The 26,341-nt window shown below is 36.7% G+C and overlaps 12 protein-coding genes across 12 annotated transcripts; 9 read left to right on the forward strand and 3 right to left on the reverse strand. All coding sequences in view use genetic code 12, as the record gives it.

Annotated features, from left to right (window-relative positions):
- Positions 1–478: 478 nt before the first annotated feature.
- On the reverse strand, positions 479–1,471 carry CAALFM_C207250CA (uncharacterized protein; the record flags this gene model as incomplete). The annotated part of the gene is made up of 1 exon (XM_709778.1): positions 479–1,471. The coding sequence occupies one exon, from the start codon at positions 1,469–1,471 to the stop codon at positions 479–481; it is 993 nt and encodes a 330-aa protein (XP_714871.1).
- A 469-nt stretch (positions 1,472–1,940) lies between these two features.
- On the reverse strand, positions 1,941–2,381 carry DQD1 (Dqd1p; the record flags this gene model as incomplete). The annotated part of the gene is made up of 1 exon (XM_709779.2): positions 1,941–2,381. The coding sequence occupies one exon, from the start codon at positions 2,379–2,381 to the stop codon at positions 1,941–1,943; it is 441 nt and encodes a 146-aa protein (XP_714872.2).
- A 483-nt stretch (positions 2,382–2,864) lies between these two features.
- On the forward strand, positions 2,865–3,884 carry CAALFM_C207270WA (uncharacterized protein; the record flags this gene model as incomplete). The annotated part of the gene is made up of 1 exon (XM_709780.2): positions 2,865–3,884. The coding sequence occupies one exon, from the start codon at positions 2,865–2,867 to the stop codon at positions 3,882–3,884; it is 1,020 nt and encodes a 339-aa protein (XP_714873.2).
- Positions 3,885–4,124: 240 nt separating this feature from the next.
- On the forward strand, positions 4,125–5,819 carry CAALFM_C207280WA (uncharacterized protein; the record flags this gene model as incomplete). Its single annotated transcript, XM_709781.2, has 1 exon — positions 4,125–5,819. The coding sequence occupies one exon, from the start codon at positions 4,125–4,127 to the stop codon at positions 5,817–5,819; it is 1,695 nt and encodes a 564-aa protein (XP_714874.2).
- A 219-nt stretch (positions 5,820–6,038) lies between these two features.
- On the forward strand, positions 6,039–6,995 carry CAALFM_C207290WA (deoxyhypusine monooxygenase; the record flags this gene model as incomplete). The annotated part of the gene is made up of 1 exon (XM_709782.2): positions 6,039–6,995. The coding sequence occupies one exon, from the start codon at positions 6,039–6,041 to the stop codon at positions 6,993–6,995; it is 957 nt and encodes a 318-aa protein (XP_714875.1).
- Positions 6,996–7,077: 82 nt separating this feature from the next.
- Positions 7,078–7,449, reverse strand: RPA12 (DNA-directed RNA polymerase I core subunit; the record flags this gene model as incomplete). Its single annotated transcript, XM_709783.2, has 1 exon — positions 7,078–7,449. One exon carries the CDS (start codon positions 7,447–7,449, stop codon positions 7,078–7,080), a length of 372 nt encoding a protein of 123 aa, XP_714876.2.
- A 640-nt stretch (positions 7,450–8,089) lies between these two features.
- On the forward strand, positions 8,090–9,736 carry CCT5 (chaperonin-containing T-complex subunit; the record flags this gene model as incomplete). Its single annotated transcript, XM_709784.1, has 1 exon — positions 8,090–9,736. One exon carries the CDS (start codon positions 8,090–8,092, stop codon positions 9,734–9,736), a length of 1,647 nt encoding a protein of 548 aa, XP_714877.1.
- A 375-nt stretch (positions 9,737–10,111) lies between these two features.
- ARP3 (actin-related protein 3) lies at positions 10,112–11,371 on the forward strand (the record flags this gene model as incomplete). Its single annotated transcript, XM_709785.2, has 1 exon — positions 10,112–11,371. One exon carries the CDS (start codon positions 10,112–10,114, stop codon positions 11,369–11,371), a length of 1,260 nt encoding a protein of 419 aa, XP_714878.1.
- A 248-nt stretch (positions 11,372–11,619) lies between these two features.
- On the forward strand, positions 11,620–19,068 carry TOR1 (phosphatidylinositol kinase-related protein kinase; the record flags this gene model as incomplete). Its single annotated transcript, XM_709786.2, has 1 exon — positions 11,620–19,068. The coding sequence occupies one exon, from the start codon at positions 11,620–11,622 to the stop codon at positions 19,066–19,068; it is 7,449 nt and encodes a 2,482-aa protein (XP_714879.2).
- An 858-nt stretch (positions 19,069–19,926) lies between these two features.
- On the forward strand, positions 19,927–21,615 carry NOC4 (ribosome biosynthesis protein; the record flags this gene model as incomplete). The annotated part of the gene is made up of 1 exon (XM_708066.2): positions 19,927–21,615. The coding sequence occupies one exon, from the start codon at positions 19,927–19,929 to the stop codon at positions 21,613–21,615; it is 1,689 nt and encodes a 562-aa protein (XP_713159.2).
- A 348-nt stretch (positions 21,616–21,963) lies between these two features.
- On the forward strand, positions 21,964–24,600 carry MCM3 (MCM DNA helicase complex subunit; the record flags this gene model as incomplete). The annotated part of the gene is made up of 1 exon (XM_708065.2): positions 21,964–24,600. One exon carries the CDS (start codon positions 21,964–21,966, stop codon positions 24,598–24,600), a length of 2,637 nt encoding a protein of 878 aa, XP_713158.2.
- A 270-nt stretch (positions 24,601–24,870) lies between these two features.
- CAALFM_C207360WA (RNA methyltransferase) lies at positions 24,871–26,322 on the forward strand (the record flags this gene model as incomplete). The annotated part of the gene is made up of 1 exon (XM_708064.1): positions 24,871–26,322. One exon carries the CDS (start codon positions 24,871–24,873, stop codon positions 26,320–26,322), a length of 1,452 nt encoding a protein of 483 aa, XP_713157.1.
- Positions 26,323–26,341: the final 19 nt, after the last annotated feature.

The following is a 26,341-nucleotide window of genomic DNA, read 5'->3' on the forward strand; positions in this document are numbered from 1 at the left end:
TAATGATAGGCTTTGGCTTGTTATTTGTAAATATTTAAAATCAGCACTTAATCAAAGGTTCACTAATAACTTAGTAATTGTAGTTATCGTAATAAAAGAAGTAAAGATAATGTGATGATTAGTTAAAGTTGTTCTTTGTGTTTTACTTGATTTTTTATGGATTTTCAGTTTTGTAGATCAAGGCAAAGAATGAATTACTTAATATTAAGTTCTGTTCATTCTAGTTCTCAGTATTGACTTTATGTTGATGTATTAAATTGATACCTACAAAGACTCTAGTCATTGTTGTTATTGAAGGAAATATTGATAAAAAAAATTGCAGATTGTTTATTTATACTTTTTTTTCGCAGAATTTTTCACAGCAAAAATCTGAAGTGCTAAAGTTTTGATAGCATCTTACACCTGAAAAGTTCTTTTGCAACAAGACAAAACAAGAAACTTATAAAAATATTTATTTCAAACTATATAAAAGCTTCATTCAATCTAATGGTGCCATTTCTGGCAAACCATTTTTATTGAGAACTAAATTGCTATTCAAACCAATTGCTTTTTTATTTTTTTCGTAGACTAATTCACGCGACTCTTTATCTGTAATAATCTTAAAATCCCAATTCAAATACCAATCATCTGGGCTCATATTATACTGTTTCGACTTTTCCATTCCAACTTTGCCTAAAGTGTACAATAACTTTGATTTAACACCAAATACTGCATCTGATGTTTCATACGGATCACCTTTTTCATATAAGGCTGTGATTAATTTATCATAACCAGGCTTCTCAATTATGAAATGAATGTGGGCTGGTCTATAAGGGTGACGGTTGATTCTTTTCAAAAGTTTACCGACTGGACCATCACTTGGAATAGGATATGGTACAGGCTTTGAGGCTTTAATAGCAAATGATCCATCTTTTCCAGTTTTGATAATTCCTCTCAAATCTGCCTTTTCACGATCTTCATACTGTGTATCATAAAATCCATCCTTGTCACAATGCCAGAGATCGATGGTGGCATCTGATATTGGATTACCTTTGGTGTCAGTCAATTTTCCTTCAATCAATAGAGGCTCACCTTTACCTTCTGAAACAATGGTTTCTCCGTTCTCCTTGACTTCAGCATCATGTGTATGAAAGGGACCCAATAACGTCCCCAGAGTGGCATTATCTGGCTTTGGATGGGAGATACTGTCGACCAATACCGAAAACCCCAAAACATCAGACAACAAAACAAATTCTTGTCTTATATCCGTAGTGATGTGGCCACATTCAGTCAAAAATTTGATACCTTCTTCCCATTCTTCTGTTGTTAATCTAACTTCTCTAGCAAAATCATGCAAGTGTTGGACTAACGTATTCAAGACAAAAAACAATCTCATATTCTTATGTTGCGAATTAACAGCGATGGTATTTTCTGTGATTGTTTCATCACTCATTTCAGCAACAACAGGTGCATTTGTATTAGGAGCAATCATAATAGCAGGACAATATTGGAAAATATAAAAAAGTAGATGAAATTATACGTTTTGCTTAGTATCAATTCTGAAGTGACTCGAAATGGTCATAAGTTTGAATTTATATACATTTTTTGAAACGGACACTGATACAGAGAATATAAATGAATTTATCTATTTCCGAAGCAATCATTGATTTCCAATAGCATTTATGCCACTGGGTATATCTTTTTTCTAAAAAAGAATACTATTACAAATGGAGAACACAGGCTGGGGATGGTACGTTCGGCAATTCAATTACTAATATCAATTAATCAGCTCTCCTCACTTCAATTTTTTTCTGCTTATATCATTTTTATCAATTGTCACTATAAGGAAATAAAGAAAATACTACAAGAGAGAATGGGGAAAAGGATAAAAACTGCAAATCATCATATAACCTTTGTTTATTAGAAGTTCATTCACTATGTTGCAAATCAAAATGTACCGTCTAGTAGTTCAACGCATATTCAATGGCTGCCGTGTAACCATAAACACCTAAACCACAAATAACAGCAACAGCTTTATCACTCAAATAACTTTGGTGTCTGAATGGTTCTCTTTGATGGACATTGGTAATGTGGACTTCGATGAATGGGATTGCTGTTCCCAACAAGGCATCTCTTATTCCAACCGATGTATGTGTATAAGCACCAGCATTTATCACAACAAAACCGACACCCTGGCGTTTTGCCTCATGTATTCTATCAATTATAAAACCTTCTGTATTGCTTTGAAATACCAAGACCTCAGAGTCATTATTCTTCAATTTTGCTTGTTCGATAGCAGCTTGTTCAATATCTGAAAGGGATGTGGTACCATATTTTTCTGGCTCTCTGGTACCTAACAAATTAAGATTGGGACCATTAATGAGAAGTACTTTCTTAACCATTTTGACTTATTTGGTAGAAATTGGGTAGACTGTTTGTATGAAGTAGTGATGGATGGTGAAACAACCTTAAATGAATGATTTTTCACTCTCGACTTTTTTTTTTTCGTAGCACGACGTAAGCGGACCGGTGACGTTGACTCATAACTTTAGCAAAGTGTGGAAAGAATGGAACACACCTACAAAAAAAAATCCCTCAGCCTATTAATTGGTGGATATCTTCCCTCAGCAGGCAAATTATTTCTTTCTTTTGTATTAAGAACAAGACATTAATACATAACTCCGGGCGTTATCGATATATATTCAAGGAAAAAAAACTATTCACATTCATTCAACAATATCCAACCACTGAATTTATGTGGTGATTTTTCGATATTGTTTTTTTTCCTAATATTTCCCTAACATTTCCCAGTATTTTTTAGTATTTCCACCTCACGTCCCCTCCTTCCCCCCGCATTTTTATTTCTACCACTGTGCAAGACAACGATGAATCGAATTTCTAGTATTTCCGGATTAACTCCAAATCGTTTTCTGCAACAAGTCCGGTCAAATAAATTGAGAGAGTTCCCACATTTTTTTATTTCTCGACAGTTTATTACATCTTCCATCAACCACAAGTCCAAAATGACAAACTCACAAAAACCAAACGAAGAACCTAAGAGATTCGGATTAGAAAATCAAGTGAAACGGAACCCACATCCTGACTTTAATAAAGTTGAAAACTCCCGACCACCATTTGATTTTGAGAACACTTGGACCTACACTCAGATCCCAAACAAAGACTGGAAGGTTGGATCAGGAGCCAACGATCCATCATGGAAAGACCACAAGAAATTGGAAATTGACCCTTACGGAGAGGGCAGAAACCCTGTTGATAATTATAAAACATTAATCAGTGCCATTGTTCCTAGACCAATTGGGTTTGTTTCTACAGTATCCAAAACTGGTGAACGCAATTTGGCCCCATTTTCATACTTTACAATGGTAAACCACGATCCACCCATTTTTACATTGGGATTTTCCGGTGGGAAAGGAACCCCAAAGGACACATGCAATAATATTTTAGAGACTGGTGAATTGACAATTAATATTATCAGTGAATGGTTTGTTGAAGCGGCTAATTATTGTTCAACAAACGCTCCACCAGGTATCGATGAATGGAAGCTTTCTGGATTGACTCCTTTAGAATCAGCAAAAGTAAAGCCACAACATGTTGCAGAATCAGCATTTTCCGTTGAAGCAAAATTGGTTATGTCCCATGAATGGAAATCTAAAACCGATCCTAACAGAGCTACTGGTGTTTTGTGTATTGTCGAAGGTGTGAATTTTCACGTTAGAGAAGATGTCATCAATTCAGATTTAAATAATCTTGACATTGGCAGACTAAAGCCAGTGAGCAGATTGGGTGGCATAACCTACGGCAGAACAGTTGACGGCTATGAAAGATTGAGACCAGATTTTGGGAAGGAAAGTGCCACAAACGAAGTTAAACAATTATTAGAGTAGTTAGAGAATACAACGGATTTTTTTTTTGTTATGACTTTTCTTTTGTACACGGATAAATATTTTTCCGATTTGTCAGCAATGCTCTATTACATAAGCAAACCTGTAGTATTGACAAACACCATTACTAAAACCAATTTGTAAGCTGAAATTTTCGAAACCTACTTGTACAATATATAAACATACAATCCAAACAAACAACTTCATGGCCAAATTTTTCAAGTTCTTAATCAAGCTAGAGAAATGTTTGTTGATGTTATAAAAATTTTACAGTTTTTGATCAAAGAAAGCAATAACGCCCATTTGAAGTCACATTGTTCACGCGGTACCTTACTGCAAATGGAGAGTTACAATCAACAAGAAATAATTCGAATTTTGTTATGTGAAAGATATCCAGATAATCCTATACCCGAAGAGATCAACTTGGAGATTAACAAATTAATCCGTTGGCAGAATGATAACAAATTACATACATCAGTGCAATCATTGACCAATAATTACAATATAGCCAACACAACTGTATCCTTATGGAAGGGTGATATTACCACTTTATCAGGCGTTACCGCTATCGTGAATGCTGCTAACCTGGCCTTGTTAGGATGCTTTCAACCAAGTCACAAATGTATTGACAATGTTATTCACACTGCTGCTGGACCTGAGTTAAGACAAGCATGTTATAATTTGATGCAGGGCAAATCTGAACCTACTGGATCTGCCAAAATTACACCGGGATTTAATTTGCCGGCAAAATATGTTATTCACACAGTTGGTCCTATTATTCGTGATGGGAATGTCACAGAGAGAGAGCAAGAACAATTAGCAAACTGTTATCAGTCAAGTTTGAAAGCATTGGAAATGGTGAACGACGAGAAGGATAAGTCTATTGCATTTTGTTGTATTTCCACTGGGTTGTTTGCTTTCCCAAAAGAATTGGCAAGTACAATTGCTATAAACACGGTACAACATTATTTGGAAATCCATCCAGATTCAACTATCAAGCATATTGTTTTCAATGTATTTTCAGATGAAGATAAAGAAATTTATGAGAAAAATTTACAAAGCTTCTCAGTGGATTCATCCCGAATTTCGCTGAAGGCAGATGACACTATTAATCACAATTTAAATAAGGCACATTCATGGTTGCAAGAAGCAGACTGCTTAATTATCAGTGCCGGTGCTGGACTTTCGGCAAGCGAAGGTCTCGACTACACATCCAAGGAGCTTTTCCAAAGAGAATATAAGCCGTTTCTCAAGTATGGAATCACATCTTTGTATGGCACAATTGGGTATCCTTGGCCAACAAAGCTAGATTTTTGGAATTTCTTTGTTTATCATTATATCAATCTTTACAAAAAATGGGGAAAGACTGATACTTATCAACGACTTTTGAATCTTTCGTTGCGATTTGAAGATTCGTTTGTTATTACATCCAATGCAGATGGGTTTTTCGTTAAAAATGGGTTTGGCAAAGATAGAGTTTTAACGGTTCAGGGAAACTACGCAAATATCCAGTGCCTGAAAAACTGTCGTTCTGATGCTTATAGATCAATGGAAGAAATGGTTGATAAATATCCACTAACAGCCAAAGATCAGATTCCAAGATGCGAGTATTGTGGGTCTGAAATGACAGTGTTCTTGCGAATGGGGGACTATTTTAATCCAGCAATAGTGAAAAACCAAAGGAAAAATTACAATGAGTTGATTAGTGGAATTGTTAGAACCAACCAAAAAGCTGTCATATTGGAGTTGGGAGTAGGATTGAATACCCCAAGTGTACTTAGATGGCCAAATGAGGATAAGGTGGAGAGGTATCCTGAAAACTTTAAATTAATAAGAGTTGGAACGGGTCCCTCTAGCACAGCTCCTTTGGACGATATAGAAAACACAGTAGTTATAAATGGTGATATCAAAAAAGTAGTTCAGTTATTGAATAAGTAATTACATAGAGAATAGATACTTGTATGATATTTCTATTTCAAAGGATTGGATATCCGTGTAACGGAGGTTTCAGTTATTGGTAGAGAAAACCGGAAAAAAAAAAAGAAATCTGTTTCGGCTCGTATAGCCATCATCATCCAAGGCTGAAAAAAAAAAAATGAGAACTAAATTTTTCACAACACACCACCAACTTATACTCATCACCAACAACAATAACCAATGTCCGCAGACGAAGTTAACATTGACACTGCTTCATTAGAAGAGTTAAGAGACATCCTCATTAACAAAACAGGAAATACCAAATTGGCTAACAGATTTAGAGCTTTATTTAACTTAAAGTCAGTTGGAAGTGAAGATTCAGATAAAGAAAGGGCACACAAAGCAATCAAATACATTGCTGAATGTTTCAACGATGATTCTGAATTATTGAAGCATGAAGTTGCTTACGTTTTAGGTCAAACTAAGGATTTATATGCTGCCCCATATTTACGTGAAGTATTAGAAAACGACAACCAGCAATGTATGGTTAGACATGAAGCAGCCGAAGCTCTTGGTGCTCTTGGTGATAAAGAGTCTTTACCATTGTTGGAGAAATATTTTAAGGAAGATCCTTTATTGGAAATCAGACAAACTTGTGAGTTGGCTATTGAAAGAATACACTGGGAAAACTCAGAAAAAGCTAAAAACGAAGTTTTGGAAAAGTCATTGTACACATCGATAGATCCAGCACCACCTTTAGCCACAAATGACTCCACATCTAAAGTAGAAAAGTTGAAGGAAATCTTGAATGATCAAGACAAGCCATTGTTTGAAAGATACAGAGCAATGTTCAGATTGAGAGACATTGGTACTGACGAAGCTTGTTTGGCTTTGGCTTCTGGTTTTGATGACCCAAGTGCTTTATTCAAGCATGAAATAGCTTACGTGTTTGGTCAAATGTGTAATCCTGTTACTGTTCCTTCATTGATCAAGGTCCTAAAAGATGAATCAGAAGCCGGTATGGTGAGACATGAAGCTGCTGAGGCGTTAGGTTCAATTGCCACTGACGAATGTTTGCCAGTGTTGCAATCGTTCCTTAATGACTCCGAACCAGTGGTCAGAGACTCTGCAATTGTTGCATTAGATATGTATGAGTACGAAAACTCAAACGAACTAGAATATGCCACTGTGAAATAAACGTGCTCTAGTTTTTCCGTTTTTAGTTGTATCGTTTTAATTTTCATTTACATAAATATATACTGTCTATAAAGCACATACCCTAATTGTTAGTTCTGAAACGGTACCCACAGTTGGTGCATGTATAAAACACTGTAGCACCTTCATCTGCAGATCTTAATTGTAAAGTATGATATTGCATTTCTTCATTCCCACATTTAGGACATTTTTCTTTAATTGTTGCACCTTCGTCTAGTTCATCCTTCTTTAACGAAGTCTTCACTACGGATCTAGCCAGTTTTAATTTCGATGGGAAGGCATCGTCTGATGATTTTGTCACGACCTTTAAGTTAGCAAATCTTGATTTGGGATAAGCTGCTGAACAGACTGTACATTTTATTTCAGATGATGAGCTGTGAGAATCTAGTAAATTACCACAATAGTTACAAAATATTAAAGATCCAACTACCGACATGTTTAGTGGTTATAACAGAATGATATGTGTTATTATCAAAGATGATTGATGTGGTGGACTACTATCTGAATTTTTTTTTTTTTTTCATTTTTTGGTTTATTTGTTTGTCTACGCTCGATGAGGTGAAACTTGGTAATTTAGTTATATGCCAACTAGACCAACAGGCACTGATTGAATACGATTTGTTTGACCAAAAACTCTACAAAGAATAATCCTATATGAACTACCCAGAAGAAGACTACGTAATAAAACAGTTTAAACACGATTGAATTCAAGAATTTCGATATCAGAGTTAGAGCTGCTTCTGTTTGTTGTGTAGAGAATCTCTGATTGCTCTCAAAACTCGCTGAATTTGGTACGACTCCAAACCTACAATGAACACCTGCATTACACAATTCATCCACTCCTTCGGGATAACCAAGAACATGTCACAGTTTTGGCACCCTAACAATTTTTCTTCAGCGATAGATACTTTGTGTGTAGAACATTCAAGAAGCCAAAACGCCAACAGAGAAAGAGGAAAAAAAAAAATTCACGAAAAAGTAAATCTTACCAAAAAAAAAATCTTCACTTCAACATTCTCTAACTACTTCTACATACCCAAGTAGCAAACAATTTTCACATCTCATTTATAGACAATATGGCTCGTGCACCACAGGGAATGCCCGATTTAAGTAATGCGATTGTTGCTCAAGATGAAATGGGTAGACCATTCATTATAGTGAGAGATCAAGGTAAAAAAGAAAGAAAACATGGGATTGAAGCTACAAGATCACATATTCTTGCAGCCAGATCAGTGGCATCTATTGTTAAGACATCATTGGGCCCCAGAGGTCTTGATAAGATCTTGATTAGTCCAGATGGTGAGATCACTATTACAAATGACGGTGCTACAATCTTATCGCAAATGGATTTGGAAAACCAAATTGCCAAGTTGTTAGTCGAGTTATCCAGATCACAAGACGATGAGATTGGAGATGGTACCACTGGGGTTGTTGTATTAGCAAGTGCATTATTGGATCAAGCTTTAGAATTGATTGATAAAGGCATTCACCCAATTAAGATTGCCAATGGATTCGACGAGGCATGCAGAATTGCCGTTGAACATTTGAACACCGTGGCTGATAACATATTAATAGATGACAAGGAAAATCTTTTAAGAGCAGCAAAAACATCTCTTGGGTCTAAAATAGTTTCCAAAGCCCACGACCATTTTGCGAAGATGGCTGTTGACGCTGTTTTGGAAGTTGCCGATTTGGATAGAAAGGATGTCGATTTTGAATTAATCAAAATGGAGAAGAAAGTAGGTGGATCAATTGAAGACTCTTCTTTAATTAAAGGGGTTTTATTGGATAAAGACTTTTCTCACCCACAGATGCCAAAAGAAGTAAGAGACTGCAAAATCGCTATTTTGACATGTCCGTTTGAACCACCTAAGCCAAAAACCAAGCACAAGTTGGATATTTCTACCGTAGAGGAATTCAAGGTCTTGCAAGAATACGAGCAAAAAAAATTCCAGGAAATGATAGATGCAGTGAAGCAATCAGGGGCAAATGTTGTTGCTTGTCAATGGGGGTTCGATGATGAAGCCAACCACTTGCTTTTAGCCAACGGATTAAACGCCATAAGATGGATTGGTGGTTCTGAACTAGAATTATTGGCTATTGCTACAAACGGTCGTATTGTTCCTCGTTTTGAGGATTTAACTCCTGACAAGTTAGGTACTGCTGGTGTCATTAGGGAATTGGAGTTTGGAACTACAAAGGATCGTATGTTGGTTATTGAGGAATGCTCGAACACAAAAGCCGTGACTTGCTTTATCAGGGGATCAAACGAAATGATTGCTGCCGAAGGTATCAGAGCATTACACGATTCTCTTTGTGTTGTTCGTAATTTGGTAAGAGACAGCAGAGTCGTTTACGGTGGAGGTGCTGCCGAATTGACATGTTCATTGGCAGTTTCTGAAGCTGCAGACAGACAAAAGGGTATTGATCAGTATGCTTTTAGAGCATTTGCTACAGCTTTAGATACCATTCCTATGACATTGGCCGAAAATTCTGGGTTGGATCCAATTGAAACTTTGTCAGCTTTGAAATCCAAGCAAGTTAACGAAAACTCATCACATTTAGGTGTTGACTGTCTCGGTAAGGGAACTAATGATATGAAAGAATTATTTGTTATTGATCCATTGATCGGAAAGAGACAACAATTGTTATTGGCCACCCAATTAACGAGAATGATTTTAAAAATAAATGATGTTATCATTAGTGGAAAGGATGAGTATTAGTTTGATTATTATTATTTCTATAGATCTGCGTATTATGTGTATAAAGTATTTAGTCAATTAATATTCGTTATCGGTATAGTGTTTTGGAAGTTAATTGGATGTTTAAAGCTGGTCGTGCTTGTATGCCATGTTGAGAATTCTTGGGGCTATACAGGCAAAGCAGAAAAAAAGAGAGGTCTAGTAGTAGGTGGTGGAAATCTCGAAAAAAAAAAACCTTGAGAAATCAGCAATCACAATCAGTTGAAACTGAGGACTTCAACAAAAAACAAACATACAATTGTCAATTAATTATATCATATCGATTGAATTTTTTTTATTTTACATTTTTTAAAATATTTACGGAATAAAGCAAGGTTTAGTTTTGTATATATAGCAATGAGTATGAACACACCCGCAGTTGTCATGGACAACGGTACTGGATTGACAAAATTAGGATTTGCCGGAAACGATTCTCCTTCATTTGTTTTCCCAACAGCAATTGCAACTTCCTCTGCATCATCAAAAGCAGGAAAAGGACCACGTGGATCTAGCTTGGCGTCAAAGAGAGGTTTGGAAGATTTGGACTTTTACATTGGTGACGAAGCATTGGAAGCAGCAAGTGGCTCCCAATATGGTTTACATTATCCAATCAAGCACGGACAAATTGAAGATTGGGATCAAATGGAACGGTTTTGGGAAAGTTCAATTTTCAAGTACTTGAGATGTGAACCGGAAGATCATTATTTTTTATTAACCGAACCGCCATTGAACCCTCCTGAAAATCGTGAAAGCACTGCCGAAATTATGTTTGAATCTTTCAATTGTGCTGGGTTATACATTGCCGTGCAAGCAGTTTTAGCATTGGCTGCTTCGTGGACTTCACCAAAGGTTCAAGATAGATCGTTAAGTGGTACCGTTATCGATTCTGGTGATGGTGTGACCCATGTTATTCCTGTTGCCGAAGGGTATGTGATTGGTGCTGCCATTAAGAATATCCCACTCGCAGGCAGAGATATCACTTTGTTTATTCAACAATTACTAAGAGATCGTGGTGAAGCCGACACAAGTTTACAAACGGCAGAAAAGATAAAACAAGAGTTTTGTTATGTCTGTCCAGATATTGTACAAGAGTTTAGCAGATTCGATCAGTATCCACAAGAAAAGTTTGCTCAATACATGGTTGAGTACACAGATAAGAACAAAAGAAATACCGTTGATGTTGGATATGAAAGATTCTTGGCTCCAGAGATTTTTTTCAACCCCGAAATTTGTTCTTCTGATTTTTTGACTCCATTACCTACCGTTGTGGACCAAGTGATTCAAGCATCCCCAATAGATGTTCGTAAAAAGTTGTACAAAAATATTGTTTTGTCTGGGGGATCAACTATGTTCAAGGATTTCGGTAAGAGATTACAGAGAGATTTGAAGAGCATAGTCTCCGAGAGAATTCAACTTAGTGAAAGGTTAAGTGGGCTGCAAAGTACTGGTGTTGATGTTCAAGTAATCTCTCATAAAAAACAAAGAAACGCAGTTTGGTTTGGTGGTTCTCTTTTAGCTCAGACATCAGAATTTAAGAGTTATTGCTACACGAAGAGCGACTATGATGAATATGGGCCAAGCATTGTTAGAAACTTCTCTTTGTTTTCAGTACCTTAAATATTTGTATAGTTTATTAAACAGAGTAGTACAGTACGATAAAAATTGCTTAGATTGGAGTTGTCGTGCGTAGAATAAAAAACATTCTCTTAGTTGTTGAGTGGTTTTTTTTTTCACTTACTCAATCAATCAGTTGGGGAAATATGAGTGATGATAATTAGTAACGAAAAAAAAAATGTATCACCGCTAGTAGATAATATTTCTAACTTTGATAGTAACATTAACGAAGAAAAACAAATCATTAATCAATGTCAGCATCAGCATCTACATCAGCACAACTACAAGTGGTTGATGGTGTTGCTCTAACAGAGATTTTCAAAGGACTTACTTCGACGTCGGAAGAAGAGAGATCAAAATACGCAGAAGAACTACACAACTACCTATCTTCAATTGCACGAGATTTGTCCTCAGAACAATTTAACAGATATAACAACGACATCAACAAGACAATATTTGACTTATTACATGGTGAAAAAACCTCTGAGATATTAGGTGGTATAGCTGCCTTAAATGCATTGATTGAATTTGATTCTGGAGTGGGAAAAGAAAATGCAGGGAAAACAGCAAGATTTTCAAATTATCTTGGTTCTTTGATATTGTCTAATGACTTGGTCATTATGAAACAAGCTATTCGTACTTTGGGTAAGTTAGCCACGTTAGGTGGAAATCTCACTGGTGATTTTGTTGATTTTGAGGCCAAAAGAGCTATTGAATGGCTTCAAAGCGATAGCAAACAACACGAGAATAGAAGACATGCAGCCATATTGATTATTACATCTCTTGCGGATAATGCATCTACTTTATTGTATCCCTTGATTAATCAAGTCTTGGAGAATTTGTGGACACCCTTGAGAGACCATAAGTTGATTGTTCGTGAGGATGCCGCCATAGCGCTTGAAAAATGTATGCATATAATTTATGATCGAGACGTCAATGCACGTTCATTTTGGATTAAACGAATGATTGAGCTGGCATCAAAGTTACTTAATGAGAATGACGCCGCCGATGGAGCTGATTCGAACTCTTCATACAACATTACATTTAGCGGACAATCTACTGAAAACATACATGGATCCTTATTGACGTACCGTGAGTTACTTAAGTATTATAAAGACCCATTTATTGTATCGCGATTTGAACAGATTTATGAAAATACATATTTGTACAAAAACCACAAAGTTGCCATCATAAGACAGGAATTAACGAACATATTTCCTTTGTTGTGCAAGGTGAATACAGAATTGTTTGTTGAAAAGTACTTGCACAGAACATTATACTATTATTTGTCACAGTTGAAGAAATACAAGTCCCAGAATAACGAGACTGCAAATACCGATAAGAGTGCCATATTTAAAAGCATAGGGTTGATCGCTTTGGAGGTTGGCAATCAGATGGCGACTTATTTAGATGCAATATTGGATAATATTAGAGAGGGATTATCGTATACCTCTAATGCAGGGGTACAGCTGATTTTGGCCAAAGCGGCATCGAATGAATCTCCAAACATCAGTACGACTAACATTGCATCTTTAGCGTCCGGCTCTAAGTACACAGCGAGCAGAAAGGAGACTGAACCTGCTATATTTGATTGTATCAGTAAATTATCCATAGCAGTAGGGCCTGCTTTGACAAAACACTTGCAAAGAGATATATTGGATATGATGTTCGCAAACTGTTCATTATCAAAGCACATGCAAGATGTACTCCAAGTTTTGATAGAAAATATACCAACTTTAACAAACTTGATCAACGAAAAACTATTAAATTTGCTTAGCTTAGTTTTATCAGGCAAGGGATTCCAACCACCGGGATCACCATTTGGAACCATAAAGGTAAATGCCTCGCTTGCCAGGGATTGCCGATTAATTATGATATCTAGAGACACGGGGATGAGTATCAACACTATTTTGATGAATCAGGAGAGGTATGAAAAACTTGATAGTAAGATATTGATTCAAGCATTAGAAATGTTGGCATTTTTTAAATTTGAAAATTATCAGTTAAATGAGTTTGTCAGGTACTGCACTATCACATACCTTGAACATAATAATGCCAAAGTGCGTCTTACTGCAACTGTTACGTCGTGTCAAATATTTGTTAAAGATCCAATATGTCAACAAGTCAGCGTAAATGCGTTGAATACTGTGAATGAAGTTTTGGGCAAATTGGTGTCAATTTCCATTACAGACCCGGCTCCTGAAATCAGATTAGCAGGTTTGAATTGCTTGATAAAGGCTGGAAACTTTGATCCACAATTATCACAAGCAAACAATGTAAGGTTATTGTTCATTGCGTTGAATGATGAAGTTTTTGGTGTTAGAAAAGTGGCTATACAGATATTGGGGAGATTATCGTGCATTAATCCAGCATATATTGTTCCATCCTTAAGAAAGACCCTTATTCAACTATTATCCAAATTGGAGTATTCTACCACCAGTAGAAAAAAGGAGGAAAGCGCCATTTTGTTGTCTTTACTTATTAGCAACTCGAAGGAATTAACTAGACCTTATGTGAAGCCTATAGTTGATGCTTTGCTTCCCAAGGCTAAGGATTTGAGCTCTTCTGTGGCTTCTAGTGCAATAAAATGTTTGGGAGAGTTGTCGGTTGTCGGAGGTGAAGATCTCAAACCATTTATCCCGGACTTGATGCCGTTGATCCTAGATACTTTTCAAGATCAGAGCTCATCTTATAAACGGGATGCGGCCTTGAGAACCTTGGGCCAACTAGCATTTTCCTCAGGATACGTCATTCAACCTTTACTTGATTATCCTCAGTTGTTAGGGATGTTAGTAGCAATCCTAAAACTGGAAACGTCTCCAGATATCAAAAGAGAAACAGTCCGATTGTTAGGCATTTTAGGGGCTCTTGATCCTTACAAACATAGGGAAGTCGAACAAAACTCAAAGAATATACCAGTTGAGCAAAATGCGCCCCCTGTGGATGTCGCGTTGTTAATGCAAGGAATGTCACCTTCCAACGAAGAGTACTACCCTAAAGTGGCAATCACCAACTTGATGAAAATTTTAAAAGATCCTTCCTTAAGTATCCACCACACAAAGGTTATTCAGGCTGTAATGTACATTTTTCAAACATTGGGCTTGAGATGTGTAGCATTCTTGCCGCAAATCATTCCAGGGATTATTAATGTCATGCATACTTGTCAACTATCAATGTTAAAATTTTATTTTCAACAGCTAGGAGATATTGTTTTGATTGTCAAACAGCATATTCGGCCATTTTTAGATGATATTTTCAAAGTCATTAAGGAGTTCTTTAACGCTGGTTCTCAGTTGAATATTCAAGTGACAATAATTAATGTGATTCAATCTGTGTCACGCGCTTTGGATGGGGAATTTAAAATGTATTTACCCGAAGTCTTGACACTAATGATTGGGGTTTTTGAAGAAGATAAATCTGCAAAACGCTCACCGTCATTGCATGTTTTGAAAAGCTTTGTTGTTTTTGGCAGTAACATTGAAGAATTTGTGGATATAATTGTGCCACATATCGTTAAGTTATTTGAAACAGGACCCGTTGAATTGCGTAGAGCAGCAATCGAGACTATAGGAAGACTCTCGAAAAATATTATGTTGAATGATATGGCATCCAGAATAATCCATCCAATTTTAAGAATTCTTGGTCAAGGGAACATTGACCTTCGTGAGTCATGTATAAATACTTTGACGTACATGTTGGTTCAGTTGGGTCCTGAGTTTACTGTTTTTATCCCCGTGATCAAAAAGACTTTGTTGCAAAAAAACATACACGCAATTAAGTTTGAGCAATTGGTTGGAAAATTGATTGGTGGAGACCCGTTACCACTACACTTGGATATTTACAAAGATTATGACTATAGTCTTTATGATATTGCTGATACGGATATGCCATCTAAAAAATTACCTGTAAATCAAGCATCTTTAAAGGCAGCCTGGGATGCAAGTCAACGAAGAACTAAGGAAGATTGGCAAGAGTGGATTGGTAGATTGAGTAAGGAACTCTTGCTTCAAAGTCCTTCTCATGCTATCAGAGCTTGTGCCGGGTTGGCATCGGATTATTACCCACTTGCAAAAGACCTTTTTAATGCTAGTTTTGCTAGTTGCTGGAGTGAGTTATATTCTCAGCACAAGGAAGAATTAGTGGAATCATTTTGTATTGCACTTTCATCACCAAGTAATCCTCCGGAAATACATCAAACTATATTGAATCTTGCTGAGTTTATGGAGCATGATGATAAACCACTTCCGATGTCAATTTCTACATTGGGGCAATATGCACAACGTGCCCATGCGTTTGCCAAGGCATTGCATTATAAGGAGTTGGAGTTTTATGATCAACCCACAACGCCTACAATCGAGTCATTGATCAGTATTAATAATCAATTGCAACAATCGGATGCTGCCATAGGTATTTTGAAACATGCTCAGTTGCACCATGATTTGCAATTGAAGGAAACTTGGTATGAAAAATTGCAACGTTGGGACGATGCTTTGAAAGCATACAATGAAAGAGAAAAAATTGAACCCGAGAATATGGAGATTACTATTGGTAAAATGAGGTGTCTACATGCTTTAGGTGAGTGGGAGCAACTATCCGAACTAGCTCGAAGCAAATGGGATAATTCATCTAGCGAAATCAAAAGAAGTGTTGCACCGCTTGCAGCTGCAGCTGCTTGGGGTTTGAGTCAATGGGACAGAATGGATGCATGTATTAAAGTCATGAAGGCTGAATCACCCGATAAAGCGTTTTTCAATGCTATCTTAAGTCTTCACAGAAATAACTTTGACGATGCTTCGGTGCACATTTTGAAAGCAAGAGATTTGCTTGTGACAGAAATCACTGCTTTGGTGAGTGAAAGTTACAACAGAGCTTATGGAGTTGTTGTCCGTGTTCAAATGCTTGCAGAGTTGGAGGAAATTATCAAATACAAATGTTTGCCGCTGGGATCTGAAAAGCGAGCTGTGATGCGCAAGACTTGGAATACAAGATTATTGGGATGCCAACGAAACGTAGATATATGGCAAAGAATGTTGAAGGTCAGAGCGTTGGTGATCAAACCAAAACAAGATATGGATATGTGGATTAAATTTGCTAATTTGTGCAGAAAGTCAGGAAGATTGAATTTAGCAGAGAAATCCTTGAATTTGTTGTTGGAAGAAGGATCTCCAGAAAATCCATCAAGAGCTCCCCCTCAAGTCGTTTACGCCCAATTGAAGTATATGTGGGCCAAGGGCCAGAGGCCAGAAGCTTTACGTCATTTAGTAGATTTCACTACTAGAATGTCCCAAGATCTAGGGTTGAATCCAAATGATTTAATTACTCAACCGTTACCATCGGAGGGTCCTGGTATCCCAAAACATGTTGAAGAATACACTAAATTGTTGGCAAGGTGTTTCTTGAAGCAAGGTGAATGGCAGATTGCATTGAATAGCAATTGGAGATCAGAGACTTCAGAGATTATTTTGGGTGCATATTTGTTGGCCACCCATTTTGACAATAAGTGGTATAAGGCTTGGCATAATTGGGCATTGGCAAACTTTGAGGTTATATCATTGTACACTAGTCAAAACACATCTGCCAATAATAAGATAGAGATTTTACAGGACGAGCGCAATGGATCTACGGAGGATGGCCATTCGGAATTGAAAAGAGCTGAGCAGCAGAAACAACAACAACAGCAGCAGCAGCAGCAGCAACAACAAGCTAATATTATACCAATCGAAGCTGTTCAAAGACATGTCATACCATCTATCAAAGGATTCTTTCATTCTATTGCTTTATCCAATTCAAACTCTCTTCAGGATATGTTAAGATTACTTACATTGTGGTTCAAGTTTGGTGGAATTCCTGAGGCAGCCAAGGCCATGACAGAAGGGTTCAATATGGTAAAAATTGATAACTGGTTGGAAGTAGTGCCACAATTGATTTCTCGAATTCACCAACCTAATGAAATAGTGAGTCGCTCCTTATTTGCGTTATTGACTGATTTGGGCAAAGCTCACCCACAAGCATTGGTTTATCCTTTGACAGTTGCTATTACTTCCGAATCAACGAGCCGTAAAAAGGCAGCTCAATCCATTATTGAAAAAATGCGAGTACATTCTCCTAGCTTGGTGGATCAAGCAGAATTAGTGAGTCGAGAACTCATCCGAGTTGCAGTTTTATGGCACGAACAATGGCACGATGCTTTGGAAGATGCTAGCAGGTTTTTCTTTGGTGAACACAACACAGAAAAGATGTTTGAAACATTGGAACCATTACATCAAATGTTGCAAAAGGGACCAGAAACGATGAGGGAACAAGCCTTTGCAAATGCTTTTGGCAGGGAGTTGACAGATGCATACGAGTGGGTGCTCAACTTTAGAAGAACTAAAGACATAACCAATTTGAATCAAGCATGGGATATATACTACAATGTCTTTAGAAGAGTAAGCAAACAGGTGCAGCTGTTAGCTAGTCTTGAGTTGCAGTATGTATCTCCGGACTTAAAGCATGCTCAAGATTTGGAATTGGCTGTACCAGGTACTTACCAAGCAGGCAAACCTGTGATCAGAATAATCAAATTTGATCCTACTTTTTCGATTATTTCATCTAAACAAAGACCGAGAAAATTATCGTGCAGAGGAAGTGATGGTAAAGACTACCAATATGCGTTGAAAGGACATGAAGATATCAGACAAGATAACTTAGTGATGCAATTGTTTGGTTTGGTTAATACGTTGTTGGTAAATGATCCGGAATGTTTCAAGAGACATTTGGATATACAACAATATCCTGCTATTCCATTATCACCAAAAGTGGGATTGCTTGGTTGGGTTCCAAATAGTGACACTTTCCATGTATTGATCAAAGGCTATCGCGAATCAAGAAGTATAATGTTGAATATTGAACACAGGCTTTTGTTGCAAATGGCACCTGATTATGATTTCTTGACATTATTGCAAAAAGTTGAAGTGTTCACAAGTGCAATGGATAATTGTAAGGGACAGGATTTGTACAAAGTGTTATGGCTCAAATCTAAATCATCCGAGGCGTGGTTGGACCGTAGAACAACATACACGAGATCATTAGCTGTAATGTCTATGGTTGGGTATATATTAGGTTTGGGGGATAGGCACCCATCAAATTTGATGTTGGACCGTATTACTGGGAAAGTCATCCATATTGATTTCGGAGACTGTTTTGAAGCAGCAATATTACGTGAGAAGTATCCAGAGAGAGTTCCGTTTAGATTGACGAGAATGCTTAATTATGCCATGGAAGTTAGTGGAATAGAGGGCTCGTTCAGAATCACATGTGAACATGTTATGAGGGTGTTGCGTGATAATAAAGAGTCTTTAATGGCAATATTAGAGGCCTTTGCTTACGATCCCTTGATAAATTGGGGGTTTGATTTCCCAACAAAGGCGTTGGCTGAATCAACGGGTATACGTGTTCCACAAGTCAACACTGCAGAATTATTACGCAGAGGACAGATTGACGAAAAAGAAGCTGTAAGATTGCAAAAGCAAAATGAATTGGAAATAAGAAACGCTAGAGCTGCATTAGTGTTGAAACGTATTACCGATAAGTTAACTGGTAACGATATCAAACGGTTGAGAGGATTAGATGTGCCTACTCAAGTCGATAAATTGATTCAACAAGCCACCAGTGTTGAGAATTTGTGTCAGCATTACATTGGTTGGTGTTCGTTTTGGTAGGTTGAGTATCGTCATGTGTCGTTAAGTATGGTATGTGTAACTATTTTATAAAGGGAAATATAAAGAATTGATATATTATTGTTGTAAGAGCTATTGCCATAGTTTAAACTGGCTGAAAAATTTGGGCAGATTTGGAAGGAAATTTCACCCAAAAAAAAATTGAACAGATAGAGAATAGAAAATGATAAACTTTCAAGACCCCATTATGCTTGGTAGCTAGTCAAACATTATCAACATAACTCCCGAACGCATAGTATACAGAATAATAGGATACGTCTTTTGAGCTAGCAAAGAGAAAATAAAATTCAATTTACTTACTGCGGACGTTTAGGTAACATCTAATAAACACATTTAAGTCATATGTAATATAACGGTGGTATAACCTTAACAAGAATAAACTAGGTCAGAAGTTCTCTATAGCGTCTGAAATATATGTAACAAGATAATGGTTGCGCCAGACACCTTCATCAACTTCATTACCCTGACGGTCAAGTCATTTTCTACTAACCAGTTTCCCCATGAACTTACAAAAAGGAATCCTCCGAAAAAGACTCAACTTCTCATAAAAGAAAACCAGTCAACAGAAGGGCCGAATCGTTGAATATAACGCGAGATTTCATCATGTAAGTATAAAACTTGGAAGGTCATACGAAGAAGAGAAAAGAAAAAGGGAAAAAAAACTGTAAAAAAAATTTCTGGCTTCTTCTAGTTCTATTTATACACTCTAATAGTCGTGCGCGCATGTCCAAGAGCATCTCATCTGAGAATTTGATGTGTAAGTAGATTTTTTTTCTTCAGAAGTCAATCCAGTAGGAAAACCCTAACCTTCTTCTAGCTCATTTAAAATCAAACAATATCATGGCTCCTAAAAGAAAATCAGTAAAAGGTGGTGTTGAACCTAAGAATAAAAAAGTGAAGACTGCAATCCACCAAAAAGAACCCAATACTTTATTGTCTTTGGAGGAACTAACCAACTTGAGTAAAGAAATTGACGAATCACTTAAATTTAACAACTTGGTTCCATTATTAGAACAATTCAAATTGATAAAAACAAAATTGATTGAAAGTATAGACCCTGATGTTGAAAGTACGGCCCGTAAACTATCACTTTTGCTTTACAGAAACTTTAATAAAATTAATGATGAAATAATCTCGAATGGTAACGGTGCTAAATCTTCCGCTTCCGAGGATAAAAAAATGATTATTAAGTGGTTACTGGAAAAATATACAACTTTCAAAGACATTATCTATGGATTTATTGAAGACAAATTGGCTGGTTCGACTTCCTTGCAGTTGGATTTGCTTGACATCATTTTGAATTTCATTAGATTAGAAAGTCAACGAAAGTCGTCAACATCACAAGTGGTATTTTTCCCTACCCAATCTTACAAGTCATTAACTGAGAGCATTTTGAATAGCAAAAATGGGGAAATTCTGTTTGATGGGACTACCGATAATTTTATAGTTTTAGAATTTCTTGATAAATTTCAAAAGTACTGGGATTTACAATTCTATTTTTTCAACAATTTGTCAGAAGTGTTGAATGAATGGAAGCAAGAAAAGTCTGAAAAAGATTTGCAACTTATTTTTGCCAATTTTTTAACTGTTTTACGAAAGGGTTTGTTATTCAACGAAAAGACATTAGAAGAAGAGCCACTTTGGATTGCACCCAACAAGGAAGGTAAATTACCGTCTTCGTTGTATAAGCATACTTTGTTCAAGTCACAATTTCAAAAATCAGTAATTGCCATGCTTTCATATCCTTTGTTACAAGAACAATACAAGTCGGTATTGATGATATTACACAAGAGAATAATACCATATATGTCCCAACCGCAATCATTGATGGATTTTTTGACTGATTGTTATGATCTTACTGATGATTTGATTGTTCCTATACTAGCATTAAATTCATTGTACGAGTTGATGAAAAATTATAATTTAGAGTACCCAGACTTTTATTCCAAGTTGTATTCGTTGTTGACGCCAGAGCTTTTATATACAAAGTACCGTTCAAGGTTTTTCCGTTTATGTGATTTGTTTTTGAGCTCAACTCACCTATCAGCCAATTTAGTTGCGTCGTTTATTAAAAAATTAGCCAGAATATCGTTGGCTGCAAGTGCTTCAGGGGTTGTTATCATCATACCATTTATATACAATTTATTAAAAAGACACCCCACATGTATGATCATGTTGCACAAGGAAGATACTGAATCTGGTTACCAAGATCCATTCAACAGTGAAGAAAAAAATCCTTTACATACTGAAGCCATCAAATCATCACTATGGGAGTTGGATACCTTAATGACACATTACCACCCGAACGTTGCAACTTTGGCTAAAATATTTGGTGAACCTTTTAGGAAGCCTAGTTACAACATGGAGGATTTCTTAGATTGGAGCTATAATTCGTTGTTACAAAGCGAGTACGATAGAAAATTCAAAGATAAAAACTCAGCTTTAGAATTTGAAGAGTTTGACAAAGTACTTGATACTTCAAATAGTGACAGCAAAAGTCTGTTGTTAGAAGGGTGGACTTTAGTTTAGTTTGCAGTGTGTGTAGAAGTGTATTTATGCCAGAAGTCTGACATTCTTAGAACTAATTACCGTAAGAAATCAAGAGAGATGATTGGTAACAACACGACTGGAGTGTAGTGCACAATAATTGACAAGAAACACACACGTACATTCAATTTGTCTCTTTTGGGAAATCTAATGAGACACGTCTTGGGATGAGAAAAAAAAAAGCAAAAAGAGAATTTTCTACTTTTCCTGAACATGAGAGCTTCCCATATCTATATCGAATATTTTTCTAAATCCCAAACTTCCTTTTTTTTTTTTTCGTTTTTCTTTTTGTTTACTTTTCTTTATACTATTCAAACACTTTAAATAATAATGGATGAACGATTTTTGAATCCACCACCTACAGCTGATCAAGATGATACTAATCAGCCACTTGATGCCATCTTTGGTGATAGAGTCAGAAGATTTCAAGAGTTTTTAGATAGAATTGATTCTAATACAGGTATAGATTACAGATCTATTATCAAAGATATGTTGATCAAGAGTAAGTTTAGATTGAGTGTTTCAATTGATGAAATAAGAGAGTTTGACAGAGAATTTTGGTTGGGGTTGCTCAACCAGCCAGCTGACTATTTACCAGCTTGTGAAAGAGCTTTGAGAGACACAGTTTTAGCTATTTACGACCCACAGGATCCAAGTTTCCCACATGACAGTTATGACCCTAACCAGCAATACTATTTATCATTCAAGGGAGCATTTGGGGGACATTCGCTCACTCCTAGATCGATTGATTCCAGCTATCTTTCCAAAATGGTTTCTATTGAAGGTATTGTGACTAGAGCTTCATTAGTTAGACCAAAGGTTATTAGATCGGTTCATTATGCTGAAAAAACTGGTAGATTTTATGCACGTGAATACCGAGACCAAACAACATCCTTTGATGCAATTGCTACTCCGGCTATATATCCAACTGAAGATATGGAAGGTAATAAATTAACCACAGAGTATGGTTATTCGACATACAGAGATTACCAGAAGATCTCTGTACAAGAAATGCCTGAAACAGCTCCTCCAGGTCAATTGCCAAGATCGGTTGACGTTATTTTGGATGATGATTTGGTGGATTTGACAAAACCCGGTGATCGTGTACAAATTGTTGGTGTTTATCGTGCCTTAGGAGGTGCTGCAAACAATAGTTCTTCTTTCAAAACGGTTATCTTAAGTAATTCTGTTTACTTGTTACATGCCAGATCAACAGGGGTTGCTTCACAAGAAAAGTTAACTGATCAAGATATTAGAAATATAAATAAACTTGCAAAGGATAGAAAGATTTTTGATATTTTATCCCGTTCTTTGGCCCCTTCAATTTATGGGTTTGACTATATTAAGAAAGCTGTTTTACTTATGATGATGGGAGGTGTTGAAAAAAATTTAGATAATGGTACACATTTGAGAGGTGACATTAACATTTTGATGGTGGGTGACCCATCCACTGCCAAATCTCAAGTATTACGGTTTGTGTTGAACACTGCTTCATTAGCTATTGCCACTACTGGTAGAGGATCGTCAGGTGTAGGTTTAACAGCTGCTGTTACTACCGACAAGGAAACAGGAGAAAGAAGATTGGAGGCTGGTGCAATGGTATTGGCTGACAGAGGTATTGTTTGTATTGATGAATTTGATAAAATGTCAGATATCGACCGAGTGGCCATTCACGAAGTTATGGAACAACAAACTGTCACTATTGCTAAAGCTGGTATTCACACCTCATTGAATGCTCGTTGTTCTGTTATTGCTGCCGCAAATCCGGTTTTTGGACAGTACGATGTCCATAAAGATCCACATAAAAATATTGCCTTGCCCGATTCATTATTGTCTCGTTTTGATTTGCTCTTTGTTGTTACAGATGATGTCAACCCAACAAGAGACAGGGTTATTTCTGAGCATGTTTTAAGAATGCACAGGTTTGTTCCTCCTGGATTGATGGAGGGAGAGCCAATCAGAGAAAAATCAGCAGTTACATTGGCTGTCGGAGATGATGAAACCAATGAACAAGAATTATTAGAACAGCCAATGTTTGAAAAATTTAACACATTATTGCATGCTGGTATTCAAAACAAAAAGTCAAATAATATACTTTCGATTCCATTCTTGAAAAAATATGTCCAGTACGCCAAGCAAAGAGTGCAACCAGTGTTGACCAAGGGTGCATCCGACTACATTGTTACTACATATTCCTCCTTAAGAAACGATTTGATAGGCAACAACCAAAGAAATACAGCTCCAATAACTGCTAGAACTTTAGAAACTTTGATTCGTTTAGCAACAGCTCATGCAAAAGTCCGTTTATCCAAAACTGTTGATGTGAAAGATGCAAAAGTTGCCGAGGAGCTATTGAGATATGCATTATTCAAGGAAGTAGCCAAAAAGACAAAAAAGAGACAAAAAACTACAAGTATAGTGGACTCAGAAGAGGAGGAAGAGGATGAGTCTGATGCAGAAATGGAAAATTCCGATAACGAAATAATGCCCAGAGAAAGTACTAGAAGAACCAGAGCTACAGCACAAACACAGCCTCCACAACAGCAACAAGCATCTCCTTCACTAACACCCGAACCGCCACTTGGACATCGGGACGATGGAGATGACGATGGAGTTGGTGAAGAATTAGAACAATTCCATTTGTCATCATCTCAGCAACAACAGCAACAACAATATTTGCAACCATTGACTGAGAGATCATCAAGTAACATTGTATCATCTACCGCCACAAATGCAATCAGCATTGAGAGATTGAATATTTTCAAAAGAATACTAGCCCAGGTGTCACGTTCTGCATTATTTGCCAATGATCAAGCTGCGGCAAACTATCATGACGTTACTCGTGCTATCAATGAACAGATGGAACAAGAAGATATTTTCTCAGAGCAAGAGTTGAGTGCTGGATTTGAAGTGATGAGTTCTGAAAACAAGTTTTACCTAGAAAGTGATAAGATTTGGAAGATTTAACCGAACAAGGTAAAACAAAGAGGATGACTTTGTAGTTTGTGTTTTTATGTGTATGTTATAGTTTGATTTATATATCTTTTCTTCTATTATAATTGTATTATAAAATTGTGTTTTAGTTCTTGCAAGATTCTGACATATTTTTTTTTTTTCAACCTCTTCTCGAACGAGAATGAGAAAACAGTAGTGTTTGGAACCCAGTTGTCGTTCTTCTTCAACGGTTTTAGAAACATTTACAACCTGCCCATTTAACGTATTTATTGAACCCCATCGATGTATGATGCCAATAACGAGCATAGTGCAGATGATAAATTGACAGCAAGGGAATTATCACCTCAGTCGGTTCCCATAAATCTCGAAGCAAATAAAATAACCAAAAAACGTAAAAAGAAAAAGAAGAGCAGGAAGAAGAAAACCAAAAACCAGAATATTGGAGATTCAGAACTAGATAGAATAGAACAGGACACTCAAATAACACCTCAGGTTGAAAGAGATGACTTTCCTGCTCCACTACCTTACGATTATGATCCTCTAAGTTATAATCAATTTGTTTCACCATCTGACACGTCTCACGAGAACCCCAAACGGTATCGAGGTGAACTATTGACACATACAATTGATACTCTTCCTGCACCAGTCAAGAAATTTTGGAAACGAAGGTATGCACTATTTGAAAAATTTGATGAAGGAATATACCTATCATCTGAATTATGGTATAGTGTCACAGCAGAATCCATCGCCAAATATACTGCAAATTTATTCCGCGATTTGTTGCCCAATGCCACATCCGGGTTGGATCTATGTTGTGGAGGGGGAGGAAATACTATTCAATTTGCTAAAATTTTTGACAACATCGGTGCCCTTGATATAAATCCCATAAACCTATACTGCACAAAAAACAACTGCAAAGTTTATGGTGTTCAAGATAATGTTTGGACGATTGAGGCTGATTGGAACGAGGTTAGCGAATTAAAGGATGGAAACGTTAATACAGAATGGATTCCAGAGGGTATTCGTCGTTCTGAAAATGAAGAAACATTACAATTTGATTTTGTTTTCAGTTCTCCTCCTTGGGGTGGGACAAGTTATAATCGAAAGGTTTTTGACTTGAATTCAATGGAGCCATTTCCTATAACAAGAATGCTACAGCAGATAAAACGGTACACTAATAATGTCGGATTATACCTACCGCGACTGCTGAATTTGGAACAACTTCAAGAAGCAGCATTAAAAACCTTTGGAGAGGAAGGAAGATGCAGAGTTGTCCATATACGTTCTGATGGTAGGATTGTTGCAATTATAGCATTGATAGGCAAAGAGCTAATTGAAAATTTTGATAATATTTATAATGATAAAGAAGAAGATGAAGAGGAAACAAGTGACGAAAATTGTTCAAATGAAGCTCAAACTAGTGAAAACGAAGAGATCGATCGTACCTCAAACGCCGCCTACAATGAAGACAGCAACGAAGATGAGAATATGACTGAGTATAGTCATGATACAGAGCATGAACTCAACGAGGAGGGTAATAGTGGAAACGATAAGGACAGTAGTGGTGATGACATTAATAACAACCCAGAGCTGGAAACGGAAGGTAAAGACTCAACCAAGAAGGTGAGCGCAGAAGAATTGCAGAAAATTATACAAGAATACGAAAATTCAAGTAGTGCGTTTCAATATGATGAGGTTTTGGAGGACTATGAAAATGACATTGATACAGTTTAAAGCTTTCTGTGGAGACTTG

The sequence above is a fragment of the Candida albicans genome, chromosome 2 (assembly GCF_000182965.3).
Source record: "Candida albicans SC5314 chromosome 2, complete sequence".
NCBI classification, from domain to species: domain Eukaryota; kingdom Fungi; phylum Ascomycota; class Pichiomycetes; order Serinales; family Debaryomycetaceae; genus Candida; species Candida albicans.